The sequence below is a fragment of the Selaginella moellendorffii genome, unplaced genomic scaffold (genome assembly GCF_000143415.4).
Source record: "Selaginella moellendorffii unplaced genomic scaffold, v1.0 SELMOscaffold_88, whole genome shotgun sequence".
In the NCBI taxonomy this organism is placed as follows: domain Eukaryota; kingdom Viridiplantae; phylum Streptophyta; class Lycopodiopsida; order Selaginellales; family Selaginellaceae; genus Selaginella; species Selaginella moellendorffii.
Window position 1 is genome coordinate 291,714 of NW_003314349.1, and position 26,849 is coordinate 318,562.

Here is a 26,849-nt window from a genome sequence, read left to right on the forward strand (position 1 = left end):
CCTCTTCACTTTTAACAATTTGTGTTTTGCAGGCTGGGACAGTTTGCAGTGCAGAAACAAAGCCTAGTACATGATATCGAGTAGATCCGGTTTCTTGCCAATCTCGACGAGGATGCAGTCCGCAGCCACTATGGTGATGATTTAGCATCACTTATTCGGCATCAACGAAGTCGTCAGGATGCCAATAGATGGTACAAGAATCCAGTGGCTTTTATGACAGCTGTGTGGAGTAAGGTATGTTCTTTCAAGTATACTTCTTATCATAGAATGTTTATGTTGTCTTCAGCCATTGGTGAAGGTTAAGCAAGATGCATATGCACAGTCGCATCGAGCTGAAAATGATCAAGAACTCTTAGAGCATTTAGCTGCAATTGACAAGAAAATCAACAACACAAAGAAGACAAAGGTAAAAAAATTACTTAGTGTGGCTGACCCTCGACGCCCAAAGGAGTGGTTCGATATTATAACAGAGATTGCTTGTCATGAAAGTAAGTATTGTTTGTGTTTACATGAAGGTTCTCACAAAAGTTATTTTTTAGTGGGCAAGACTCCATATGAGATTATTTACAACATCTCAAAGTCAAAGCTTACATATGAGGAATAGATACACATTCTGAACGACCTCAATAGCAGACTCAGGGAAGGAGAAAAAGGTTTGGACAGTATGATGGAGACTGTGATGAGGAGGACCGTCTACATTTCACAAACTGTATATGAAGGGGAGATGTTTCTAGTGCCTTTCATAGGGGATGATCCTGAGCAACTTCCATTTAAGGACTTCGTCACCATTGAGCTTACAAAACTCGGAGAGGACTGGCTGCCAAAGAAGGCCACAAGCACGACTCCATTTGATAAACAACTTGGCCAACCTTACTTCATGCGTCGAGCGGCTTTCAGGTAACATACAATTTCTCAACTATACTCAATTGTTTATATTCTATTATAGGTATCTCCAATATAGAGGCGTTCCTCTCGAAACACCGGTATGCACACGCCTCCTGAGGCATGGTGTGAGAGATGGAGGCATGTACCCGACAACAATGAAGTTTCTAGCAGCAATAAAGCGCGCTTGTCCTTGGGAATTGGAGATGCCAGATTATGAACCAACCCACCATGAGGCTGCAAGAGGCAACAATGATGACGAAGAGAATGTCGACCCTGTTGGTGCCAATGGCGAGCAAAGTGAAGATGGTGGCGAGAACGAGATTCTTCGAGACGAAGTCGAGCAAGAGAACCAGAACGTCCAAGAAGTTCTACCTCGACGAAAGCGTGCAAATCCATATCTGGAGGAATTAGTCAACAGTGATGATGATCGTCCAAGACGTCCCCGTAACCGAGGAACTTCTCGAGGTATATTTCTTTTAATTCTCTCATTTTCTTAGTTCCTCAAAATGGTTGCAGCAAAAACTGTCGGGAGTAACTTCATTCCAGCTCGTCTTGATGCTCGAGAAGAGGACTTGGAGGAACTTACATCTACCACACGCCACATGACGGTATGTAAATTTTTCTTAAGTTCACATCTTATCTTTGTCTTCTCCCCCTAGATTCGCCCTGTATCTCCAGTGGTATTCCGTGGTGAAGTTGGGATCTTTATTGGCTCTTATAGTTCATTGATGGCATTTTTTGAGGAAGATGCTGAGAATATGGCTATCCGGCAAAAGTGGGAGCACTTTTGTCAGAAGATCCATAGGCGACCGCTCAAGAGCACAAACTTCATGCTCTTTGATATGCCAGATGGTCTTCCAGACGCTAATGGTGATGTCCCAAGCTGGAACAACCTAACTAAAGACCACTTGAAGGATGCATTCCTTTTGGCAGCAATTCTCCTTCACACAACTGGTCAAGTAGCCTTCATTCTCCCGAATGACCCCCATTGGATGTCCTGCCTTATGAGGTATGCAACTCGAGTCAACTTCAAGAGGTTCTCTTCCGGATGCATCATGGATAGTGTTGGGGTCGAGACCAAAGGTGTCCTAGGCATGCCAGAGAAGGTAAGAAATCATTTTCTGTTTTGGTTGTCTCTAAAGTTTTATTATTCAGGTTATGATGTGGACCTACCATGTGTTCTGCAGAAAAGAAAATGACGGTTTTCGTGATAGCGAGCGTGCTGCAAGGGTTTTGCCAGGGTATGATAGCTTTACTGACATCATACCAAATCTCATAGACGACGACATCCGCAACACATTGTCTGGGTATCGGTTCCGATCTCCATCGGTGATGCATGTCCTACTTGAGCTTTATTGCCCAACTAGGGGTGTTGTCATCAATTGCACAGCAGGTAGTGGTTCGATGGTCGAAGCAGCACGTGACTCTGGTAGATCGGTGTTTGCGATTGAAGAATATAAGTTCTTCAAACGCCATCTTCGAGGTTTTCGTCCTTCTCTATCAGTTGCTTCTAGAAGGTAATTTATGATGTTTTAAAAACTTATAAATAATATATATTTAATTTTCTAGAAGTCTTCCTAGGTATGTATGGCACATCATATGCAATGTGTAAATTGAGGAGTGGTATGAAAAATCTATTTATTAATGATACATTAAAAGACAATTGAATGCATCCACTTGCAAAGAAAGATGTGTCACATGTCAATGTGATAATGATTGTGACACTGATAGTGTCAGTGCAGCAGATAGCGACAGTGATAGTGTCAGTGACAGAGACAGTGTCAGTGTCAGAGATGACAAAGTTACAGTGTCAATCTGTCAAATTTCATAATTACTAGTATTATCAGTTTATTATCTATAGGTAATACAATTTTGTTAATAAAAAAAAGGCGAGGGGCGGATGAATAATATCATAGTGTAAGAATTATTAGTGGCTGGAATTTTCAGTAGGATGGCCTAAAAATACCATATTCAGCACTTGTGGATGTAGTATCTACTAACGGAATATTGTTCCTCACCATGAAATGATAATGATTGTGTGTTCTTAACTCTTTCTTGATTTTCTTATACATCCATTTATACACACCTTCCACACTAGTTCTTGGGCAGTTGTGACAGTGTTCTAGAAAAGTTTCTAAACCCATACAGCCTTCCGTTTTATCTAAATAAAAGTAGCAGATGGGACACTGGAGATAATATGTGTTCATTCTTTCAAAAGTTTCAACCATATCAGGAGCAAGATCTTGAAGAAACATCTGGCATCGCTCTTGAAGCACATGAGGCAATCCATCTTTAGTAGCAACATCTAAAACATTATCTGGAAGAGGGATCTCTTGTTCAGTCACACTTGGGGTTACAAAAGAAAAAGCCTCACAACAATTGATGTATGGAGGGAAGGGTGGAATGTTAGTAGAAGTTGGAGACGGAGGTGGAGACTCATATGAAATGCATGGGGGCCAAGTGCGAGTAGCAATAGCATTTTCCCTAGCCATTCCTACACTCTAAACAAACTAAAATTTCAATGTTGAAAGCATCCCTTGTTGGTATTTATACTAAGAAAAGATCTAGGGGTTTTTGAAAGTTTAAATTGTCAGTCTCAAAAATGGGACTTCAGAATTATAACAGTGTCAGAACCACTTGTATATATAATAATATCTTTATACATGTTAGAATAATATCATTCTCGAAAATATAAGATTCTCCACTTTACTCATAAAGAATTAACCTTTTGAAAAAATTATGCATGACTTTCACATTACATTAAAAGGTGGCCTAAATATCCCATATTCAGCCCTTACTGATGCAGTGTTCACCAATAGAATATTGTTCTCCACCATGAAATCATAATAGCTGTGTGTTTTTAATTCTTTCTTGATTTTTTTATACATCCACGCGTGCACACCTTCCAAACCCGCTTTTGGGCATTTGCGACAATGCTCAATAAAATTTACCAAACCCATGCAACCATCTGTCTTGTTTAAATAAAAGTTGCATATAGGACACTGAAGATAATATGTATCTACATTAAGCTCCCCTGCCATATCTGGAGCAAGATCTTGAAGAAAATATTGACATCACTCTTGAAGCATTGGAGGCAATCCAACTTTTTTAACAACATCATAAGAAAGGAGTTCTTGTTCAGTTGCACTCGAGGTCGCAAATGGAAGAGCCTCACAACAGCCCTCAAAATGAAAAAGAAGATTGTTGCGTAGAGGTGAAGGTGGATTATTGGTTGAGATTGGAGATGGAGGTGGAGACTTATATGAGAGGCTTTCGGGACCAAAAGTAAACTTCTTCCTAACCATTGCAACACACAAGAAGAATTAAACTTCCTAGCAATAAGAATTCTCTCATTAATATACTATATTTCAATATCGGGAATGATGTTTTATTATGACATGACACTATATTGAATGATAATTGTCAGTCTTAGTAATTACAACCTACTATAAGAGACAAGTGGCTATAGGGTTTCAGAAGCTAAATGTGAGACACAAAATCCCTAGGCCGAGCCGGAAGGGCGCCACGTGGTAGTGGCCGAAGCGAGAGCCAAACGAGCGTAACACGTTTGGACCAAAAGCTCCGACTTGAAAAGTCAAGAGCGGGAGTGGAACTCCCAACGAAGTGCTCAAGGAACGAGCACGAAACGAGCCATAGGCGAGGCTCCAAAAAGGGACCCAAAAGGACCAACACATGACACGTGGAAGTGTCTAAGATGGAGTCCGATATGGAGTCCGAGATGGACCCGAAGTGGAGTCCGAGATGGAGTCTGAGATGGAGTCCGAGATGGACCCGAGATGGAGTCCGAGATGGACCCGAGAAGGAGTCCGAGATGGAGTCCGAGATGGACCCGAGAAGGAGTCCGAGATGGAGTCCGAGATGGACCCGAGATGGAGTCCGAGGTGGAGTCCGAGGTGGACCCGAGGTGGACCCGAAATGGAGTCCGAGATGGAGTCCGAGATGGACCCGAGATGGAGTCCGAGATGGAGTCCGAGATGGACCCGAGATGGAGTCCGAAGTCGAGACCGAGACCGGGACCGAGACCGAGACCGAGACCGAGACCGAGACCGAGACCGAGATCGGGACTGAGACCGAGCCCGAGGCCGAGGCCGAGACCGAGCCCGAGCCCGAGCCCGAGTCCGAGTCCGAGTCCGAGTCCGAGTCCGAGTCTGAGTCCGAGTTCGAGTTTGAGAGGGTGAAAGCCCAAAGCGTTCGTCTCCCAGACCCTGGGGGGTTTGGTGAGCTCCAAAAGTATAGTAGGGGGAGGACTGCAGTGGAGCCAGTTTGGCCAGGAAAGGCCAGTTTGGCCCAGGAAGGCCGGACCCAGTGTTGGGTGAGGAGCTGCCCACTGGGAAGTCCAAGACTAGAGTGAACACGGACCGACAAGCGGGGTAGCTTGGTGAAGTGTTCAAGAGCCGGCTCTAGTTCCCCCGGGAGATCGACTGGCCGATGCTCCCAGTCCAAGTGTGGGTGGCACTACCTACTTGGATACCAGGTGTGGCTCAACGGAACCTCGCTCTAAGCCCATGGCTAGAGCACCTAAAGGCGATAGGTGGGGAGAGTACCCAGGTGGCTCGCGTAAGGCCACGGTGTTCCGAAATGTTGTCCCAAAGGCCCAGACTGTGGAAAGGAAGAGGAGCAGTCCTCTGGAGCAGTGACCAAGGACGCAGTCGTGTGGTGAGGAAGTCCCAGAGGACCGTGGGACTTAGTGGTCGGGCCTGTGGGCCTCGATCCAGTGGCAGTGTTGGCAAACACGGCCAAGGGCAGAAAGGGACTTAGTGGGGACTGACAGAGGGATATTGGGGAAGGCTAATCCCCATGTCAGTGGGCATCCTAAGGATGCTAAGGAGTGGATCTGGGATGATCACTCATGGATGGATGGCCCAGTCTTTGAGTGACAGGACTGGGATGCAGGTGGTGTCAGACCATAGGTGTGACCAAGGTGAATGGGCATGGCCTTAGCGTAACGGGCCGATACGTCGGTGGTACCTTGGGGTGTCGATCATGGGATCGGACACGGGGAGCACTTGGACCAAGTGCTAAGGTTGAGTGGCATGGATGCCATTCTCGGGGCTGGCAAGCCCCAAGTCCTGAGTTGGACTTATGGAGGTTGTGAATGAGACTCCTCCAAGTGGTCGGAGGTGTGGTTAAGTGACTAAAGTAAAATGGAAAAATTAGTCGCTTACAACTTGGTATCGGAGCTGTTCCTTAGTCCGACTTTTATTGGTGCTCAAGTATATCACCACTAGTGTTGGCATCGGAAGGTCCGAGGAGTGGGCCTATCTTTGAGGAGTAGCAAGTCGGGAAGACATGGCTCTCCATTACAGTTCATGTGTGAACTTGTAGACAAGGTGGTGGATAGAAAAGGGCCAATAATGGAACGACTTTGGGATCTTGGGAACAGTGCAATGTTTTCCTCATTGAGTTGAGGATGTGATCCGGATGAGCATTTGCCTCAGCAAATTGGCTAAGGTAGTTGTGGTAAACAACTATAGTTGGGATCATGGGAAAGATAGAGACTCCAAAACAATAAAGGAGTCACAAGATTGTCCTCGTATAGTTGAGGTTGGTGCTCATGAATGTGAGACCAGAGGTAATGACCGTGGGAGGTCAAGTATGGATGAGGACACGAGTCCTCGAAATGGTAGCCGGGGCTACCTCTAATAAATGCTGGAACAACCCAAGGAGTTGGGGGTGTATTAAGTGGATGAGTTGGTATTCTCATCACATGGACAAGTAGTCCTAAGGGGCAAAGGTTGCCCCCAGAGAAAAAAATCAAGTGTCAGAGTAACACTTGTGAAAATAGTCCTTTTGAGTAGGACAGGAATGCAAGAAGTGTATTCCAGTGAGCTAGTGCCTCACAAGTAGGACCTTACGGGTCTGTGGATTAACCAAGTCCAAAACTGCTGGATGACTCAAGTAGAGTCAAGGGATGGTCCTAAAAGGACCGATGGAAGCATTTGGACTGAGGTGTGTTGTACCCCACAAAGGATGGGGGGGGGATCATAGGATCCAAGGATGAGAACAGAGGGTATCTCATCGATGGCAAAATGTGCCATGCTAAAGTCGTGGGAAAAGTGTTCCCAAAAAGAAAACAACTTTGACACAAAGTTGTGTGTGACCTCTATGATGCAGTGCTAACAGATGGTTGGCATGAGAAAGAGTGGTATTGGTCTTGGCAAAGACTTAGACACAAAGAAAAAGTGTCATAGAGGTAGGCTCGTGGAGCCGATGGTGTGAAGACACCAAATATGCCAAGGTGTGATACCTTGAGGCTAGGTTGGTGGGTTCATGAGAACCCCTTGCCAAGGGAATCCCAATAGAAATGGGAATGGCATAGCCTAAGTTGCAGAGCATGCAGTTGGAGTGTGGTGACCCAGATAATGATGGAGGTGTGGAAGCACCAGCAATGAGTTGTAGGACTTGACAACTACAAGGCAACTAAGCAAGAGGTGCAAAATAATTGGTTAAACGGGTAGAAGGTAGCTACCCAAGCCTTCTTAATGGCATAGGGAAGTTGGATATACCCTTACGGGGGATAATTGTTTATGTTGCGATATAGTAAGTCAATGTCATAAAAGGAAATACTCATTGTCAAGGAAGCCGTCATTGGGACACCCGAACACTCTAGAACACCAGGAGGTGGTGTTTGATGTCGCGAGGGCAGTAGATAAGGCCCAAGGGACTAAGTCCCTAGCGAATGATGGATAGTAGGTGCTATCCAAATGTCCAAGGTGGCAGAGACAGGAGAAGACTGTCTACTCGAATTGGACAAAGCCAAAAGTGGAATTTTGGCAAGGCTAGCGATGGGCATACAAAGGCCCGTAAGCAACAACGTAATCCCGGTGTGTGGGATTATAAGGTGAGCATACCTGGATTGAGGAACCACTCCCTAGGCTATCGAGTAGGTTCATCCCTAAGAATACTTGCTAAGGCATGATAGAAAGTGCAAAGCTATCCTCCTGGTCTGGAGGAGAATGACCGAAGGAAAGGTGTGAAGCCAAAAGCAAAAAGTAAGGGGATAGAACCGAACTATAGGAATCAAAGGGCATAACCAAAGTGGTTATGCCAGTTGGGAGTGGAGAATCAAGTGGGGGCTCGAGGGTGTTGCCGCTAGCAACCGTGATGCCATGGAGAGTCTAAAATATGGAATTGTCCATGTTAGACTATATGGTAATTGGAAAGCTTGCCAAAAAGGGGGGGCCTTAGCAAGCTAAGGGACAGAGTTCCTTCAAATTTCCCAAAGAGGATTCTAGGTAGCTTAGTACCTAGAAAGGCCAAGTGTAAATGGTTCAAGGAACGCGCGAAATCAGAGTGGCGCAGCAGAAGCGTGGTCTTGAAGCTTGCCATGAGGCAAGGCTATCAAGGTTAGGGAAGTAGTTCCCGAGTGTTCAAAGAAAGGGCTTTGAACGAAAGTCGATGGTCAAGGACTTTCACGCTTATGCATGAACCATGTTACAGTGGTCGGAGGACTTGCCAAGCAAGACTGGCAAGTCGGGGGAACAAATACCCTGTTGAAGGTGATAACTTCAAAAAGGGTGGGCCATGGGGCCAAGCATGGAGGAGTCCATGCATGATCACAGACTTGTCAAGTGAGAGGACTTGGCAATGTGGAGGAACTAGGTTCCTAAGCTGTGATCTGAAGTGCGCTTTAAATATAGGTTGGTGCACCGGTGTGGGGAGTCATGCCAGGCATCCGGTGTGATGCCGTCCGTAGATGCATATACGGAGGTTGGGTTTGAGTCCCGACCCTCTAGTGCTTGGGTTCGAGTCCCAAATCACTAGGGCGTGGTGATGGTTTGGAATATGAGGACACTCATATTTCGGTGGTCATGGACTCTCAGTGGGGAGACTGGTTTGGGCACACCGCCAAGCGAGGGATGCCTCGGAGTCGTGATGCACGGTTAGATTGCTTAGTGTGAAAGCTCGGCATATCTAACTTGAACACTTTGGTGCACGTGGCACCAAGGACGTGGTGAGTGAGATGGGGACACCTAATCTCAGTTGCTATGGACCCTTGGCCGGAAGGGCTGGCTTGGGCGCACCGCCAAGTGTGGGGGATGCCCCCGGGGTCGTAGTTAACAAGTTAAAGGTCTGGAAGACCTAGTACCTATTGGCAAACCTGTTAAGGTGCCGAGGTGAGATCACTAGGTGATCTTGTGGCTAAATAAGGACAAGGTCCTTGTTTGGGCTAAGGAATAAGGTTCCTAGTTCAAAGTGTTGATTTGAACTATTGATGATGGTGTGGCTTGGTCAAGGTGACCAAGTGGGAAAAGCACCTTAGGGAAATGAGCTATGTCATTGCGATGGCATAGTGTGTCCAAGGAAAGTAGTCTCTAAAGAGACCCATGGGAGGGTCACAAAGTTGGGCCGTGGATAGAGCCCACTGCAGAAGATGCTAAAGAGACTTACTAGGGGTGAACACCCTAGTCTTGGCAAAGCAGAGCCTTTGCTATGGAATCAAAAGAATACCTCAAGGAGGGAGGTAGAGATTCAGTGTTGCTTGGTGCAACAATCAACGGATAGGAGCAAAAGATGAGTGGCCAAGATAGGGCCGTGGAATCCCTTGGAAGGAATCCAAGTGGCAAAGTTCGGCGAGGAACACTAATGTGTTGGACGCTAACAAATTGCGGGAAAGGAAGCGAGTTTCCAAGGATGGATTCCAAATTGCTCCGGTTTGGCGAAAGGGGAAGCTCCGAGGGAGGGAGCGGTAAAGTAGCCAAATGATAGGGCCATGGACAACCCTAGCACAAAGTATGATAACTGGAACTTAGTGCCCAAGGTGGCACGAAATAGAAGAGAGGATGATGGTGCCCTCAAGTAGAGAACTTCCTAGGATGAGGGAGTGGAGTTGCACAATATGTGCAATGCAAGGTGTTGGAGACACCTAGGGAATTGACTTCCAGAAGTCAAAGAGTAAAAGTTCCAAGGTGCAAACGTTCAATCAATGGAAATTGAGACTACTCGAGAAGGAGTAGTGGTATTGACTTAGAAAAGGGTCTCTAAAAGGTTTAGCAAGAACTAAATCAATAAAAGGAGAGAACCACTGCATGTGGTCTAATCAGTCTCTAAGTTGGAGAGACTACCCTCCTTAGAGGAAGGGCAAGGCATGGAGAGCCTATGGTGTCAAACCATTGACGAGTATGGAGAAGGCATGGTGAGCCTTCAATGTCAAACCATTGACGAATATTGGCTAGGTGCCAAGGATGGAAATAGTAACACATGCGGGTGTTACTTTATAAAATGGTTTACCGTTCGATGAGGACATCGAACTTCGTCTATGGGTGGTGGAGTTGTGAGACACAAAATCCCTAGGCCGAGCCGGAAGGGCGCCACGTGGTAGTGGCCGAAGCGAGAGCCAAACGAGCGTAACACGTTTGGACCAAAAGCTCCGACTTGAAAAGTCAAGAGTGGGAGTGGAACTCCCAACGAAGTGCTCAAGGAACGAGCACGAAACGAGCCATAGGCGAGGCTCCAAAAAGGGACCCAAAAGGACCAACACATGACACATGGAAGTGTCTAAGATGGAGTCCGATATGGAGTCCGAGATGGACCCGAAGTGGAGTCCGAGATGGAGTCTGAGATGGAGTCCGAGATGGACCCGAGATGGAGTCCGAGATGGACCCGAGAAGGAGTCCGAGATGGAGTCCGAGATGGACCCGAGAAGGAGTCCGAGATGGAGTCCGAGATGGACCCGAGAAGGAGTCCGAGATGGAGTCCGAGATGGACCCGAGATGGAGTCCGAGGTGGAGTCCGAGGTGGACCCGAGGTGGACCCGAAATGGAGTCCGAGATGGAGTCCGAGATGGACCCGAGATGGAGTCCGAGATGGAGTCCGAGATGGACCCGAGATGGAGTCCGAAGTCGAGACCGAGACCGGGACCGAGACCGAGACCGAGACCGAGACCGAGATCGGGACTGAGACTGAGCCCGAGGCCGAGGCCGAGACCGAGCCCGAGCCCGAGCCCGAGTCCGAGTCCGAGTCCGAGTCCGAGTCCGAGTCCAAGTCCGAGTCCGAGTCCGAGTTCGAGTCTGAGAGGGTGAAAGCCCAAAGCGTTCGTCTCCCAGACCCTGGGGGGTTTGGTGAGCTCCAAAAGTATAGTAGGGGGAGGACTGCAGTGGAGCCAGTTTGGCCAGGAAAGGCCAGTTTGGCCCAGGAAGGCCGGACCCAGTGTTGGGTGAGGAGCTGCCCACTGGGAAGTCCAAGACTAGAGTGAACACGGACCAACAAGCGGGGTAGCTTGGTGAAGTGTTCAAGAGCCGGCTCTAGTTCCCCCGGGAGATCGACTGGCCGATGCTCCCAGTCCAAGTGTGGGTGGCACTACCTACTTGGATACCAGGTGTGGCTCAACGGAACCTCGCTCTAAGCCCATGGCTAGAGCACCTAAAGGCGATAGGTGGGGAGAGTACCCAGGTGGCTCGCGTAAGGCCACGGTGTTCCGAAATGTTGTCCCAAAGGCCCAGACTGTGGAAAGGAAGAGGAGCAGTCCTCTGGAGCAGTGACCAAGGACGCAGTCGTGTGGTGAGGAAGTCCCAAAGGACCGTGGGACTTAGTGGTCGGGCCTGTGGGCCTCGATCCAGTGGCAGTGTTGGCAAACACGGCCAAGGGCAGAAAGGGACTTAGTGGGGACTGACAGAGGGATATTGGGGAAGGCTAATCCCCATGTCAGTGGGCATCCTAAGGATGCTAAGGAGTGGATCTGGGATGATCACTCATGGATGGATGGCCCAGTCTTTGAGTGACAGAACTGGGATGCAAGTGGTGTCAGACCATAGGTGTGACCAAGGTGAATGGGCATGGCCTTAACGTAACGGGCCGATACGTCGGTGGTACCTTGGGGTGTCGATCATGGGATCGGACACGGGGAGCACTTGGACCAAGTGCTAAGGTTGAGTGGCATGGATGCCATTCTCGGGGCTGGCAAGCCCCAAGTCCTGAGTTGGACTTATGGAGGTTGTGAATGAGACTCCTCCAAGTGGTCGGAGGTGTGGTTAAGTGACTAAAGTAAAATGGAAAAATTAGTCGCTTACACTAAAAACTAGCATATAATTAATACGGAGCCTTATTTTATATAGTTGGCCTGCCATATATAATAATGGCGAATACACACAAGCACATGAGTATGCCTTTTTGCAAGATTACCTTTCAATCCCAAAATCATATATAGATTTAAATCTTTGATTTGTCCACATCATATATCTTTGCAAAGACAAAACATATCAAAAGGAATAAGATATATATATAAAAAACTTACATTTTTTTATAATATTTTAGTGGATTACAAAAGCCATTGAAAGGTTTATAGAGTGGATTTATTAGTGCTTTCCGCTGTGCTGTCCATTTCTTTTTTTCTTTTGCTCTGGATTGTTGTTTCGGAAGTAACAGGAGCATTTTTATCAATAGTGACAGTGGTCTCCACATTCCCGGATGGGTAATAAGGATCAGGCGTGTAATATGGAGATTGTGGTAGTGAAACAAAATTAACATTCTCACATTTCTGTATGCTAGAACTACTTACAGATTTTTTGTCTTCCTTGCTTCCCATCTCTGTAAACACTAAAGAATGAACGAGTGAATCAGTGTTTCAAATTATTTATATATTTTTGGTCAATTGTTGAAATGTTAAAATGTTGAAATGTACAATAGAAATTTTAGGTTCATTCGAACTTCAATATTCCCATTTTATTTGGGACCAATAAAGCCCAAAAATTTCTATGGGTTCAGATGAACTTCTAATTCTAGAAATTGTATAAATTGCATTAGAAAGATTCAAAAAATAGAAATCTCTCTGAACCATTGATACTTAAATTCATAAATTTCAAGTTCACCAAAGAATAACATTTTTCTGACTTAATATTTCCTATACTATTCAAACCCAAGGACGCTTAACCCCAAATATCCCAAGACCCTTAACCGATTGGAAAAGGGGGTGCACTCTTGTTCATGGGCCCTTTCCCTCTATATTTGAACCCCATGGATCGTCTCTCGAGTCGTTCCTTTTGGTTGCTTACAATCCACCACGCTTCCCTGCAAGTTCACGCCCTCATGAACGGAAGCTAAGAGCCGTAGCTCTCCCGAGAGCCCTGCTTTCTTGACACCCTACCCTCCCGGGAGGTCACCCAGCCCAGTACTATTCAAACCCAAGGACGCTTAACCCCAAATATCCCAAGACCCTTAACCGATTGGAAAAGGGGGTGCATTCTTGTTCATGGGCCCTTTCCCTCTATATTTAAACCCCATGGATTGTCTCTCAAGTCATTCCCTTTGGTTGCTTACACTGAATTGAGCTCAACTCGTGAGCTCAACTCAACTTTGGACCATCCCCCTCCTCTTTTGGCTGCGTGGTAGGCTGCCTCAAATAAGCAGAGTAAGTGATTGTCTCCAGAACAGTGAGCTTTCCCAGCAAAACATGCTCTTGATTTACATAAGCATCTGATAGAAAGCTTGAGAATCACTAAATCAAATGTTTATACACACCACAGTCCCATGCCTCATGTTTGTCTGGAGATTCCCATTGGATCCTTCTCGCCCCACAATCTACCTGTGATGAACGACAATGCAAGAATCTTAGTCTCAAACACGTGCTCAATCTTTAGAGAGTCTTGCGAAGTCACTGAAAGACTCGTTGACTTTGGAGATGGGTTGCGTAAAGTATATATATCCCACCACACAAACTTTTGTTTGAATTGATGCGAAACGAATATACTAGTACATAGCGCTCAAGAACCCTAGAATCGGAAGGTAACGAGCTCGGGATCAATGCCGGCGGGCGCCGTGCTGCTCTGCCCTGGATCGTGAGCCAGTTGCTTGGCAATCGCCATAGCGGTACCCAGGTAATCTTTATGCTGCTGGAGCAGTGGGAGTTTCGTCCATTCCTTGTGTAATGTGGCCTTGGCGGTGGTGTTGATGCTGTTCTTCTCCTCGTATTTCCAGTTCCCAGTCTGCCACTCGAATTCGTAGAGGGGGAGAAAGCGTTGGCCATAGTCCGCCACGAACTCTATGGCGCACAGCAAGAAATGGAACTCTTCCTTGGAGAGGAAGTATGCGAAGTTCAAGCGCGTCCATCCAGGTTTGACACCGCTATATCCCTGTGAGAAAAAAAAAAGTCCTTTCCTCGTTAGAAAAAGCTCCTTGGCGAAACCTTCTATTGTTTTACTTCTCAACCTCTTGAATTGCCGCTCGAAATTTCAGGGAGAGCTCATCACTGACTTTGAGAAGCTTGTGGCCGTAAGGACCGGCACACGAGCACCCTCCTCTCGACTGGATCCCAAACAAATCGTTGAGGAGCTTGGCTACAAACCGGCCTTGCAGCACGGTTTGCTGGATTCCACCGTTGGAATCAGTGGTCCAGACGACGAACGAGACGATCGCTGCTCGTTTCACTTGCTTGTTCCCGAGCACCACTATCTTTCGGTTCTTGGACAACCTTTTCAACGCGGTGGTGATGAAGTTGTGCTCTCTCGACTCGATGAGACGGTATCCCATTTCTTCTTGGACAGTGAAGACAATCCCGGCTTTTATCCGCTGGAGTATGGAAGGTGTTCCAGCGTCTTCTCGGCTTTCAATGTCCTCCAGGTAGAGTGTGTCCTGGTATGAGTTTGTTTAGTGTTGGTTTACTTTTTTCTTTCGCTGGAAAGGGAACTGACCTCTTTGTTGTAGTTGACGAAGTCTACCACTCCTCCACCTGTTGTCGACGGTGCGTGATCCTTGAGCTTGTAAAGCTTTTTGTTCATGCAAAGCAGGCCCGGTGTTCCTGGCCCTCCGACATACTTGTGTGGACTCAGCATCACAGCATCGTATCCATCAGCTTTTCGCGATCGCATGTCGATCTTCACGTATGGACCGCTGTTGATCAGATTAGCTTATTTTCGTCCTTGGTAAAAGATCTCGTCTTACCAGCTTGCGAAATCAAAACATGCTAATGCTCCATGTTTGTGTAGAAGGCGAGCGATGGCTCTAGTGTCCGCTAAAACTCCCGTGACATTACTGCAAGCGGAGAAGGACCCAAGCATTGGACGATCTGCGTGCTTGGGATTTTGCAGCTCCTCTTCGAGGTACTTCATGTCAATCAATCCATCCTCGGTCATTGGAACTTGAATAACCTGTGGTTTAAACAGTTGACAGATTGAGAGAAACTAAAAAGTCCAACCTCGGCAAGACTTTGCCTCCAGGGAAGAAGGTTGGAATGATGCTCGTATGGGCCTATGAACACCAGCCATCTCTTCCTGTCATCGATCGCTGCCACGGCTGACTCTCTCATTTGGGGCGGCACAGACAAGCCCAAAAGTTCGTGGAGCTTTTTCACAGCTGCAGTGGTTCCAGAGCCGCAGAAGAAGAGAGCATCATCCTCGGTTCCTCCCAGGGACTCCTTGACATAACTCGTGGCCAGTTTCACCATCCGGGTGGTCTTCTCTCCGACGTAGCTGTCCTCGGCATGCGTGTTCCCTGAAACAGAATGCAGCGGGTCCAGATATGCAGAAGAGAATTCACGGCTTCACTCACCGTAGGACGGCATGACCTGCTTGATGAGGAAGTTTTCTATATAGAACAAGCAGCGGCCAGAGGCAGTGTAATCGGCATAAGTGAGAAGCCTGCTGCCGAATGGTGTGGAGATTTGGAGCTGGGAGCCGATGATCTGGGATCTGAGCCAGACACACTTTTGCTCATCGTCAAAGGGCCTGAAGAACTTGAAAGGATTGGGCTTGAAGATTGGCTGCCAATCCTCCTCGATGCTGGGAGTTACCTTGCCGACCTTGGAAGCCGACTTTGGAGCAAAGCACCTCATCGTCTTACCGGTGAGCCTCTCCTACTTTGATTGTGATACGTTCGCTACACATCATTACGGTATGAGACGAGATGCTGTAAGACATCGTTTGCAAACTTACCTGTTCTTAACGAAGTGGCTGCCTCGAATGCACTCCTGCTCCTCTTCAGCCATCACAAATATCCTGTTTTAGTGCACCGCGTGAGGAAAATGTCTTCACAGATGCCGGGTGGATTTCTGTCCTATTTTTCCAGATCACTTTAGGAGAAACATGGTCAAGGAAACGAGATTTTTTGTCAAGTTTGACAAATTCTAAGGATAAGTCGAGAGGTGTCGGCTTGATTATGAAGTCGTAGTCTTTTGTTGACAAGCTTCTTCCTTGCAGAGCATTGAGGCGTGACATGGAAGAACTTAATGGGGAGTTACCTTTGGGAAAGACAAGATATGTCTAGAGAGCGGTCCTTGGAATGCCAAATTTCCTGAGAAGAGAAGGACAGACTTCGAATGGGAAAGTCAAGTCAACACAAGAAAGAAAGTACACAATATTTTACACTCTTAATCTCCTACGAATCTAAGATCTTACCGTGTTACAGTAGCTGAAAGTCCAAGTCCAACTTGGAGAGCTATAAATCTTACCAAAGTTTTCATGAGAAAGAAGAACTGATATATTATTATGGATGTGGCATGGAAGGATTTGAGTGTGAGCGCGAGCAATGGACGAGTGTTGCTGGAGAGTATGTGCGGCTATGCCCAGAGCGGCCAAATCACGGCGATCATGGGTCCTTCGGGATCCGGAAAGTCCACCTTGCTCGATGCGCTTGCTGGTATAGTTTTCCAAGATTGATCTGGGTGCAATAGATTAAAGCTCGAGATTCTTGCATTGTCGTTCATCACAGGTAGATTGGCCAAGAACGCGAGGCGAGAAGGATCCATTTTTGTCAATGGGAATCTCCAGACGAACATGAGGCATGGGACTGCGGTGTGTATATAAACATTTGATTCTGTGATTCTCAAACTTTCTGTCGTAGGCCTATGTGAAACAAGAAGATGTTTTGCTAGGAACACTCACTGTCTTGGAGACAATCACTTACTCTGCTCAATTGAGGCTGCCTCACTCGCTGCCGCGAAGCCAAAAGATGGAGATGGTTGAGAGTGTGATCACTGAGATGGGGCTTGGAGATTGCAAGCATACAGTGGTGGGAGGTTGGTTCTCGCGTGGATTGAGCGGAGGGGAGAAACGAAGAGTGAGCATTGCTCTGGAGATTCTAACTCAGCCATCTCTTTTGTTCATGGACGAACCAACCAGTGGTTTAGACAGGTGAATATTTCGGTTTATCGTAATTTTTATTTGATGTTTTTCTTTGCAGTGCATCCGCGTTTTATGTGATTAAAACAATTAAGAACCTCGCTACTTCAAAACGCACCGTTATTATGTCAATTCACCAGCCAAGTAGCGAAGTGTTTGAGCAGTTTGATAATCTTTGCCTACTATCTCAGGGTGCACTTGTATATTTTGGAGATGCCATGGAAGCTAGCACGGTACTTTTCTCAAATCTCATATTCTTTATGGTTTTTATTTTATTTTAGTTCTTCGACAGTGCTGGATTTCCTTGCCCTCTCCGAAGAAATCCATCAGACCATTATCTTAGAGTTACTAATTCCGATTTTGACAATGTTCAAAACAAGTTTAAGGTATTCATTTGTCTGTTTTCTAGAGATTTATTTCTTAATAGTCATCTCAATTTGAACAGGAAGATATTGAAACTCAAGAAATAGTTCCAGCTTCTGAAGCAATCAAAGTGCTTACAAATGCATTTCAAAATTTGCATTTGAGATCCCTCCACACAAAAGTTGACATTCTTTGTGTGACTAAGGTGAACCTTCTAAACAGTTTGTGTGACACACCTGGTGCAAAGGTAAATGACTTGATTTTTTAAAATATTATGATTAATAATGGATTAATATTTATAGAATGAATGCATCCAGATGCCTCAAGCAGGAGTTCTCCATCAGCTTTCCATGTTAACTAAAAGATCATTTCTAAATATGACAAGAGATATTGGATACTATTGGCTGAGAATCTTTGTGTACTTTATGCTTAGCATCGTTATTGGCAGTATATATTTTAATGTCGGCACTAAATACAACTCCATTGCAGTAAGAGAATACCAAAAAAAATTCCTAACCATGGTTAAGCTCTTTTGGTTATTTTTAGGCAAGGATTGGCTGTATGGCTTTTATTGGTAAATTTCTTACATTCATGTCAATTGGAGGTTTTCCATCTTTCATTGAAGAGATTAAGGTATGGGATAGTTCTAGAATTGTCTTGTTTTCATATCCAGTGCTATTTTCTTCAGGTTTTTAATCATGAGAAACAAAATGGTTACTATGGTCCCATTGTGTTTACTCTCGCAAACACACTCTCTTCCATGCCTTATCTCCTTCTTATTTCATTGATATCAACAAGTGTGTTTTATAATATGGTTAAACTCCACCCGGGATTTGATCACTTCATATTTTTTGTGTTGAACTTATTTGCATCTGTGACTGTGGTGGAGAGCTTGATGATGTGTGTAGCATCAATTGTTCCCAATTTTCTCATGGGAATAATTACAGGATCTGGAATCTTGGTAAAATCTCTTTATATTTATTAAACCGTTTCTAATACAATTTTTCAGGGGTTATTCATGCTTGTTGATGGATTTTTTAAACTTGCTAATGAACTGCCAAAAGGCTTTTGGAAATATCCAATGCATTATATAGCATTTCAAACATATTTACTTCAGGTAAACAAATATTATCTATTTTCTTGAAATTAAAAAAATTATAACAGGGTCTTTATGAAAATGATTTTCAAGGGCTTGAGTTTGATAATAATGATATTTCTGAAGGAAAGCTATCAGGAACAACAGTTCTTAAACAGTATCAAGTAGATCTCTCAAGATCTAAATGGTTGAACTTTATAATCCTGTTAAGCATGATTTTGGTTTATCGAGCAACTTTTATTACTATCATCAAACTCACTCAGCTCATAGATGGTAAAACTCTGAGGTTTAGGACCTCTAAGAAAATAAATGCTTAAAATTAAAAGTATGGCTTCATGAGCTTGTCATTCACGTTTCACTTGTCATATTTATAAATGATCTTCTAGCATCTTGATGCATTAGTAATCATAATTTTATAAAAAGTTTATGTGTCAAATTGTCTTCAAACTTCACCTAACTTTTGTGTGGAGCGAGTTCAAATGCAAATTGAAACACAATATGCTTTTGTAAGAAATGCATTTGTAAGCACTTTGATTGGTTCATATTATCTTTTGAGTTAGCCAAATGCCTTAGTTATGTAATTAGTGACACCCATGAATGGGATTCCCACTACCCCTATGATTATCTTCTTGTTCAGATTATTAAGAAAAAAGCTATACAGAAATACCTTAAACACTAAGTAAGGCTTTTTCTGCCTGTACTCATGTTCTTGCCTTATTTGCAAAATAGTGATAAAAAAATAAAGACGAGAACATAGAAGAAGAAAAGAGAAGAGAAGAAGATAAAAGAGAATAGAATTTAGCCTCAAACCCTAAACGCATGAGTAAGGATAACCATATATCACTTTTTTAATTCTACTTTGCACAAACAATCATAAACAGGAGAAATGATGGTTAATTCAATGTAATGCATACAATAGTGAATTGGGGTTGTTTTTTAGCATGTCAAGTGTTACTTATATAGTAAATGATTTTATAACTGTTCATAATTTTTTCACACTTATCTATGATGAACGTTCTTTAGATTAGGTTTTTTTTTGAATGCCTAACCTTAAACATAATTCCATTTCACCTAAGCTTCCTTCTTTTGCTCTACTTGAGAAGATATACAAAATAAAACATTTACCTTTTCATCATTCCCCCACAACAAAGGTATTACTTGTCCTCAGGTAATCAAATTCTCCAAATCCTGCTCTTGGTTGCTGACCAAGGTCTTCATAGTGACAAACTCAACACTTTGGCATAGATGGTTGAATTCCTGATGCATGATTTAATTCTCCTAGTTGAGTATAGTAATGCACTGGTCCTGGCGGCTAATGCGCTCTACATTAGTGGTTGAGGACGTTGGGATTGCACTCTTGAACTCTTGGATTATGTGGCATTGATGATTCTAGTCACCCATGACTCCATCCACTTTCTTAGTGATTGTCTTGAGGTAGCTCAAGACTTACATGTGGTACTTCATAGTTTCCTCATCTTCTACCTGCTGCATTGGCTCATCAACTAGCTACTTGCCTCCTTTGATATGTTGAGCAAACTCTTCCATGAAGCTTTGGACTATTAGCTGGCTAGGTTGACTTGCAGACTTGTGCACGAAGGCACAGTTAGCCTTGACCTTAAAGTGCTGCTGTAGCGTCTGCTGCTACTGTGGCTGCCTCATCTCGCTAGACTTGTTGGCAGAGGGAGTGTCGCTGTCAGATGTATAAGTGGACTAGAGAAAAATTAACCCATACTCCTCCAGTTCACTTAGACTCTCTTTTGTAACCTTGTCCTCTTTGTCTCATTTAGTTTCTTGGCTATGATCTTCTTAGCCTACACTCACTTCATTGGGCTACAGCCAATGGTTTTGCAACATCTGTAGGCCCATTGTGTGTTAAACCTTATGGCTTAAGTTCTAAAATTTCTTCCACAACTTTGGCATCCATCATTCACCTAGTGTTGTCCATTTGTACTCGTCACTTCTTTAATTCTTGAAGAGATTTATGTAGGCATTAGAGTTGTCTCTATATACATAGATGAGTTGCAACTTTATTTCCGATATGGGCATGGCGTTTTATCACCATACTTGCTACGTCTAGCTTTTTTGCAGCATATTTGACTACTGGATTTCTACGGAATGAACCCTGGAGGTCTCATAGTTTGGATTTTTGGATTCAGGTAGTGTTCCCTTTTAAAGGGAGAATTTTCCTTGCTTAAATTTGTATCATTAGGATTCTCCTCCGCTTCTACATCCCTCGCTATCTCCCTCAGAGGAGATACTGAAGATGGTGGCTCAATGGCAAGATGCGGTATGGGATCCACTTGAGTGGTGTAATGTTCATAGATGCGCCACAAAAAGATGAAAATTCTTATTTTCACTTGCCTTCCCTTGCTTACCTATAAGGCAATATTTTTCATTTCAGCCACAAATCCATTGTAAGTGAAATGAGTTATGTTTATTTGCCATCCAGTCTCGATAACTTCCAATAAACAGGCTATTTTAATGCTACTATTTTGTGCAATTGTCTTCCCATTGATGATGGCACACAACACTTTAAACTTAGCATAATAGTTAGGCTTAAAGTAAGTGAAGTTGCCTCCTCGTCTGGATGTGTAATTTGAGAGGACATCTTGTTTGGGTATGTGATCCTTCTTGCTCATCGTGATTATTTTGCTCTCGTTGTCTAGGTGAAAAATCTGAGCAAACTGGGTGAGTCTAAAGGGATGGACTCGCCCGTAGAAAAGAAAAATATGCTCCTTTGGGTACCACTTCTTTATAAGCTCGATCCCCAACTTGACCGTTATTTCTCCTTCGAGCAGTTTTGCATAGGTAAGTAACCTAAAAGCATTAAGCCAAAACTTCTTATAAGGAGAAAGCACAAGCTCCCTAGGTTGAGATTTGTAAGCGAAACACTCAATGTTAGGCAACCAAGAGACGGAGTGTGGTGCTAATGTAGGTGCCCAAAAGAGATTTTGCGTCAACGGTGCAAGAGTGGAGTCAACGACTTGTGGCAATGGCATGAGGACAAATCTGCTCGACCCAATAGGCAGCGACAATAACGTTTGCTCTTGCGCAGCCTTAAGCGGCATTTGAGTTGCCATACATTGCTTCAGAGCTAAACTTGGAATATCAATGCCTCTTGGCGAAGGTGTAAGCGTAGATTGAGTGAGAGGGAAAGAGTGAGAGAGAAAAAAAAGCTCCCTAGCCACCTCCAAGTTACTTAAGTTGCCTTTTCGTTAGCCTTAAGATTTATCTTTTTGCCTTTGTTTGTTTTTGTATGCAAATGTATTGTGGAATTTTTTTTTCCTTGTTGGCTTAGTAATCTCTACTCATCAATCCTCATGGTTTATTGGCAGAGTTTATAGAATGGGGCAAGAAAAATGTAAACATTACTTTTAGAGTATTTCCCCTTTATTTCTTTTTTTTAAGTATTGTATTGCCTAAAGAAAATTTCTATAAACCATTCTAGCAAGATTTTGAAGGAAGGCCTGCTCCAAAAAAAGAAATATCTATCTAATGTATCCCTTGATTTCTTTTTTTGGAACATTCATGTGAAAAAAAGCACTTAGATATATGAGGGTTTCTCTAGCATAAAGATGAATCTTTCCCAAGGGATATTTATTTTCCCTTTGTTCTAAATGAATAGATAAGCTTCTCAAAAAAGATTACTCCTTTCCAATTCCCTTTATGGGAAGATAAAAAAAACTTGGAAATAAGATCTTGAGTGATCTTAATATCCCTTCTATCTATTTTAAAAACCAATTTTATAAGATCCCATAATTGAAGAATCAATTTGCCTTCCTATAGTTCTACAAAGTTTAATGTCACTTTGTAGAATTTTTCTAGACCTCTATCCTTCATCCAGTTGGCCATTTTATTTATGCATTTAGGTAGTTCATCATGATGAATCCCTACAAGGGCTTCATCTACGAGCTTATCCATAGTTTTGTACCCTAAGATATAAATAATATTTATGTTTATATCTTCATGATACTTCCTTAAACAATTTAAATTTATTATTGTAGTACCGTCCCTGTTTAAAGTGTGCACTTCAATCGTTCCTAGAGCTGATATATTAGACAAAATAAATAGACTATTCCATTTTCTCTTGAATTTATTTCCAAGAGCATTTATTTTGCCTTGATATTAAAGGACTTTATCTCTTGATTTAAGCTCGTAAGAAATTTATAATTGTCTACCATGCCTAGTTTTTTTGGCTTTTTGAATTACATGCAAGGTTCAAATTGCTCTAAGTTTAAGTTTGTCTAAATTTTTTATTTTGGCAAGTCTTTGCTTCTTTTTCATGTAAGCCATTTTTAATTGCAATATGTAAAGAAGAAATTATAAATTCCATAAGCATTAAAGTTTTCTGGCTATAAGTGAGATGAAATGGTGTCATGCATATGGATACTATATATGTAGTCTTATAAGCCCACAAAGCATCTAGAATTTTTCTCATCCTAGTCTTTTTGATTATTTTTTACAAATTTTCAGGATATTCTTAAGTACTTTGTTAGTAGATTTAATCTGACCATTCCCTTGTAAGTAATATGGCATGGACTTTTTATGCATAAGGATGAATTCTTATATAAAACTTTTTATTGTTTCATTGATGAAATTTGTGCCTTTATCTGTGACAATTTCCTTCAGTAAACTAAATCTTACAATGATATTTTCATATAGGAATTTGGATGTGTTAGCAGCTAAGGTTTATTTCATAAGCATACCTTCTACCCATTTAGTCACATAATCAGTGGCGAATAAAATGCATTTGTTCTTCTTATTACTTGTACTATAGGACTAACAAAATCTAATTTCTATTTGTGAAATGCTTTATATGGATATATAGGATTTAGTTTGTGAATTTACTTTTTAGGTGGGAGTTTATGCATTTGGCAAATTGCCATTTTTGCAAAAAATTGTTGTATCTTTCCAAAGTGTAGGCCACCACAACCCTATTTGTAAGACTTTCTTAACAGTGATTTCAATTGGAAAATGGCTTTTTGATGGGCTTGAGTGAGCTTCCCTTAAGATTTCATTTCGTTCTTTGTGCCTATTAACATATTTCTTTAGTGTTTCATTGATGTTTAATTTATATAGGCGCTCTCCCACGACAGAGTAATGTCATGTCCTCAAAACAAACAATTTCTTTTTTTTACTAAATTATAGTAAGGTGGAATTATGCCTATAGAGAGATAAATTTGTATATCTTCCAACCAAATGGTGGGTAAAGAGATTGCAAATAAATGAGCATTTGGGAGTTTGTCAACCTTAGTATTAAGTGACTTTCATGTAGTGATGTAGTTTAGGCAATCGGATTGTTCATAAAAATTTTCAGGTCTATATAATATTTCAAGATTATATTCTTGTAATAGTAAAAACCATCTAGTTAGTTGAGTAGATATGCACAACTTGTTGATAAGATATAAGAAAGCTTTATGGTCAACAAAGACAATTACTTTTGTTACTAAAGATAATGTCTAAATTTTTGTAAAGCGTAAACTACGTCTAAGCCTTTTTTTTTTTCAGTTGTTATATAGTTATACTCAATAGAATTTAAGCATCTGCTGACATAGTAATCACCTTGTCTCTGGGATAATATTGCACATATGGCCATATTATAAGTATCCACCTGTATAAACTGCTGAGTTTGGACTTCCTAGGAGGTCACCTAGCCCAATACTATTCAAATTCAAAAACATTTAACCCCAAATATCCTAATATCCTTAACCAATTGGAAAAAGGGGTGCACTCTTGTTCATGGGCCTTTTCCCTCTATATTTAAACCCTATGGATCGTCTCTCGAGTAGTTCCCTTTGGTTGCTTACAACTTGTAGGTGAAATTCCTTTGTCTAGTCAAGCTTAATAAGTATATATGCTTATTTGAGGCATTATTTAAGCCTTAAAAATACTTTTAAACAATTTTTGTTCCATATAAATGGAGATCTTTCTTTAAAAGATTAGTAAATGGCTTTGTAATTTTTGCATAAGCTTTTATAAATTGCTTGTGATAGCCAACTTTGCCTAGAAAGCAACGGAGACTTTTTAAGTTGTGTGGTGGAGACATTGTCTTAATATCTTGTCTTTGTCTACAAGAAAACCTTCCTTGCATACAATATAACCTAAAAGTATGCCTGAATTTACAAAAAAAATACATTTCTCTAGATTAAGAAATGTATTTTTTTGTAAATTCGGGCATACATTTCATTAGAAATACTATGTTCTCTGCATTTTTGAAAATATTTTTGCAAAAAAACTAAATGTTCCTTTCTAAAGTTGAAGACACTAAAATCATCCATGAAAACTCTCATGAAATCAATGAAATACTCTCTAAATGTGTTCATAACAACTCTTTGAAATGTAAATAAAGCATTGCATAAGCTAAAAGGCATTTTGCAATAGGTATAAGTTCCCTATAGACTTATAAAAATTGTTTTGTGTTAATCTTCAGATGTTACTTCCATCTGATTATAGCCAAAGAATTCATTTAAAAATGAATACATCTCATAACTTACTACTGAGTTTGTGAGTGCTTGGAATATGGAAAGGGAATATAGAAAGTGTGCATATCAATTAGCCCAAAAACCCTAGCTTATATACAAGAGTGAATGGTCCGAATTGAAACCAATCTGACTACTACCAAAATCTCACTATGCTAATTTTAGTATATGGCATTGTAGCCATACACTTGGCCCTCACATCATCCCCTCCTCTTGTAGACGGGCCGGGATCTAGAGGAATGTCAGGAGGAGGCATCGGTGGATCTGTAGGTGGTATTAACTGCTCCTGATCCCTTTGTATGAAGTGCTTCAACTGTTGCACATGCATAATCTCTAGAGGATCAACTTGTTGGACGTCATGCCGTACCTCATAAACTTGTGGTCCAACTTGCTGCAACACCCGATACGGTCCTTTCCACTGTGCAAGAAGCCTTTAGATAAACCACGTACCGTAAGATGGGGAAAACAGACTAACACCAAATCATCCACTTTGTACTCAGTAGGTGAACAATGATGGGAGTTGTAGCGCCGTTGTTGTCCCACTTGTATGCGGCCTAAGTGTTCAATAGACTTTGCTCAGACAAGTGGAAGAATGCTCGTCAAATACTGATCCCATGACCTAGCATTGGCAGCTCGTGGCAATCGCGAAGGTAAACCCAGCTCTGTTGGTAATAATGGATCATGACCATATAAGATTTTATATGGTAAAGCACCAATAGAACTCTGCACCCTATGACATATGCATACCGAAGAGATGACAAATAACCATCCCAATCCAAATGCTGAAAGTTCACATACTTCGCAATCATTCCTTTGAATGTCTGAACAAGCCATTTCGCTAGACTGTCTGATTGTGGATGATAAACACTTGTGAAAGTGTGGCGTATCCCCAACCAAGACGTCAAAACATGAAATGCCTCAGCCATAAATGTGGGACCATTATCCGAAAGAATCCGCTCTGAACAAGAATGCTAGAACACCACTTGATTGAGGAGGAAAGTATCCAACAGCAATTGCAAAGGCACTAGCAAGAGTACCAACTTCCACCCAACGAGTCAAGTAATCAAAACCAATAATAACATACTCATTGCTAGCAATCGACCGTGGAAAAGGTCCCATAAGATCAAATGCCACCAACTCAAACAGACGGAAACTATAATTGACTCCAACCATCCTTTTGTGGCACAAGGGGGAGCTTACGAGCTTGGCACCAAACGCAACTATGTATATGCTGCATAACATCATGTCGCATCTTCAGCCAATAGAAAGACCTGCGCAGCTTCTCGACTATATGACAATGTCCTATATGCCCACCTAGAATAGGAGAATTATGGTAGACATGGAGAAACTACGGAATAAAGACAGAAAGCACCACCAACCGTAAATGATTATCAAGATCTGTCCCCACAAAATAAAGAAGGCCATCTTCAAAGCGATATTGAGAATGTAAATGCCGGAAAGGCAAGTCATCAATAAGTGATGCAGGATTCTCAAACCCATCTTGAAGTCTTCGTATCCACTACTCTAGCTTTTGAGCTTCGCGAACTTCATCAAGAGAAGGTAGATCCTACTCTACACCTTGCAGACACTGAATGTCAAGTATAGCAATCGTCGATGGCACAAAATCCTCATCTAAAAAATCCATAAACGCTGGAACAACAGGTTCGTCAAAAACATGAGAAGAAAGAGGAGAAGGAAGAGGAGCTCAAGAAAGGGCATCAACATCAGTCATAAAACTCCCAAGGCGACGAACAATATCAAAATCATATATCTAAAACTTCAAAGCCCACCGAGTAGTATGACCAACTAGGTTCTTTTGCTTCAATAATGAAGTAACGGCAGCATGATCACCTTCAAGTAATCCTCGACCCCCATGTAGATATGCATGAAGTTTCTCGAAACCCCAAAAAGCTGCTAAACACTCCTCATCTATTGTGGAGTAATTCACCTCTCCTG

At 42.8% G+C, this 26,849-nt stretch overlaps 2 protein-coding genes across 3 annotated transcripts; one reads left to right on the forward strand and one right to left on the reverse strand.

Moving 5' to 3' along the window:
* Positions 1–13,545: 13,545 nt before the first annotated feature.
* Positions 13,546–15,914, reverse strand: LOC9637087 (probable cysteine desulfurase). Of its 2 annotated transcripts, XM_024662291.1 has the most exons (7): positions 15,771–15,914; positions 15,388–15,714; positions 15,035–15,330; positions 14,782–14,987; positions 14,532–14,730; positions 14,050–14,472; positions 13,546–13,973 (listed from the first exon to the last, which is right to left on the reverse strand). In XM_024662291.1, exons 2-7 carry the CDS (start codon positions 15,668–15,670, stop codon positions 13,614–13,616), a joined length of 1,767 nt encoding a protein of 588 aa, XP_024518059.1. In that variant the 5' UTR covers positions 15,671–15,714; positions 15,771–15,914; the 3' UTR covers positions 13,546–13,613. The 2 variants fall into 2 exon arrangements, with proteins under 2 accessions (XP_024518059.1, XP_002988444.1); XM_002988398.2 differs by having other exon boundaries at positions 15,388–15,914.
* Positions 15,915–16,322: 408 nt separating this feature from the next.
* Positions 16,323–21,486, forward strand: LOC9637574 (ABC transporter G family member 11). Its single transcript, XM_024662193.1, has 15 exons — positions 16,323–16,473; positions 16,546–16,628; positions 16,678–16,967; positions 17,017–17,188; positions 17,248–17,277; positions 17,401–17,565; positions 17,621–17,806; positions 17,865–17,951; positions 18,007–18,279; positions 18,328–18,435; positions 18,483–18,687; positions 19,998–20,113; positions 20,624–20,701; positions 21,081–21,222; positions 21,350–21,486. Exons 1-15 carry the CDS (start codon positions 16,323–16,325, stop codon positions 21,484–21,486), a joined length of 2,223 nt encoding a protein of 740 aa, XP_024517961.1.
* The last annotated feature ends 5,363 nt before the right edge of the window (positions 21,487–26,849 follow it).

Bases quoted from the DNA above. Each gene is read 5' to 3' on its own strand.
- LOC9637087 (XM_024662291.1), bottom strand. From the start codon at position 15,670: ATGAGGTGCTTTGCTCCAAAGTCGGCTTCCAAGGTCGGCAAGGTAACT. The intron at 15,331-15,387 runs GTGAGTGAAGCC...ATTCTGTTTCAG, and splicing joins GCAGGTCATGCCGTCCTACG to GGAACACGCATGCCGAGGAC. The intron at 14,988-15,034 runs GTTGGACTTTTT...TTTAAACCACAG, and splicing joins GGAGGCAAAGTCTTGCCGAG to GTTATTCAAGTTCCAATGAC.
- LOC9637574 (XM_024662193.1), top strand. From the start codon at position 16,323: ATGGATGTGGCATGGAAGGATTTGAGTGTGAGCGCGAGCAATGGACGA. The intron at 16,474-16,545 runs GTATAGTTTTCC...CGTTCATCACAG, and splicing joins CTTGCTCGATGCGCTTGCTG to GTAGATTGGCCAAGAACGCG. The intron at 16,968-17,016 runs GTGAATATTTCG...TTTTCTTTGCAG, and splicing joins CCAACCAGTGGTTTAGACAG to TGCATCCGCGTTTTATGTGA.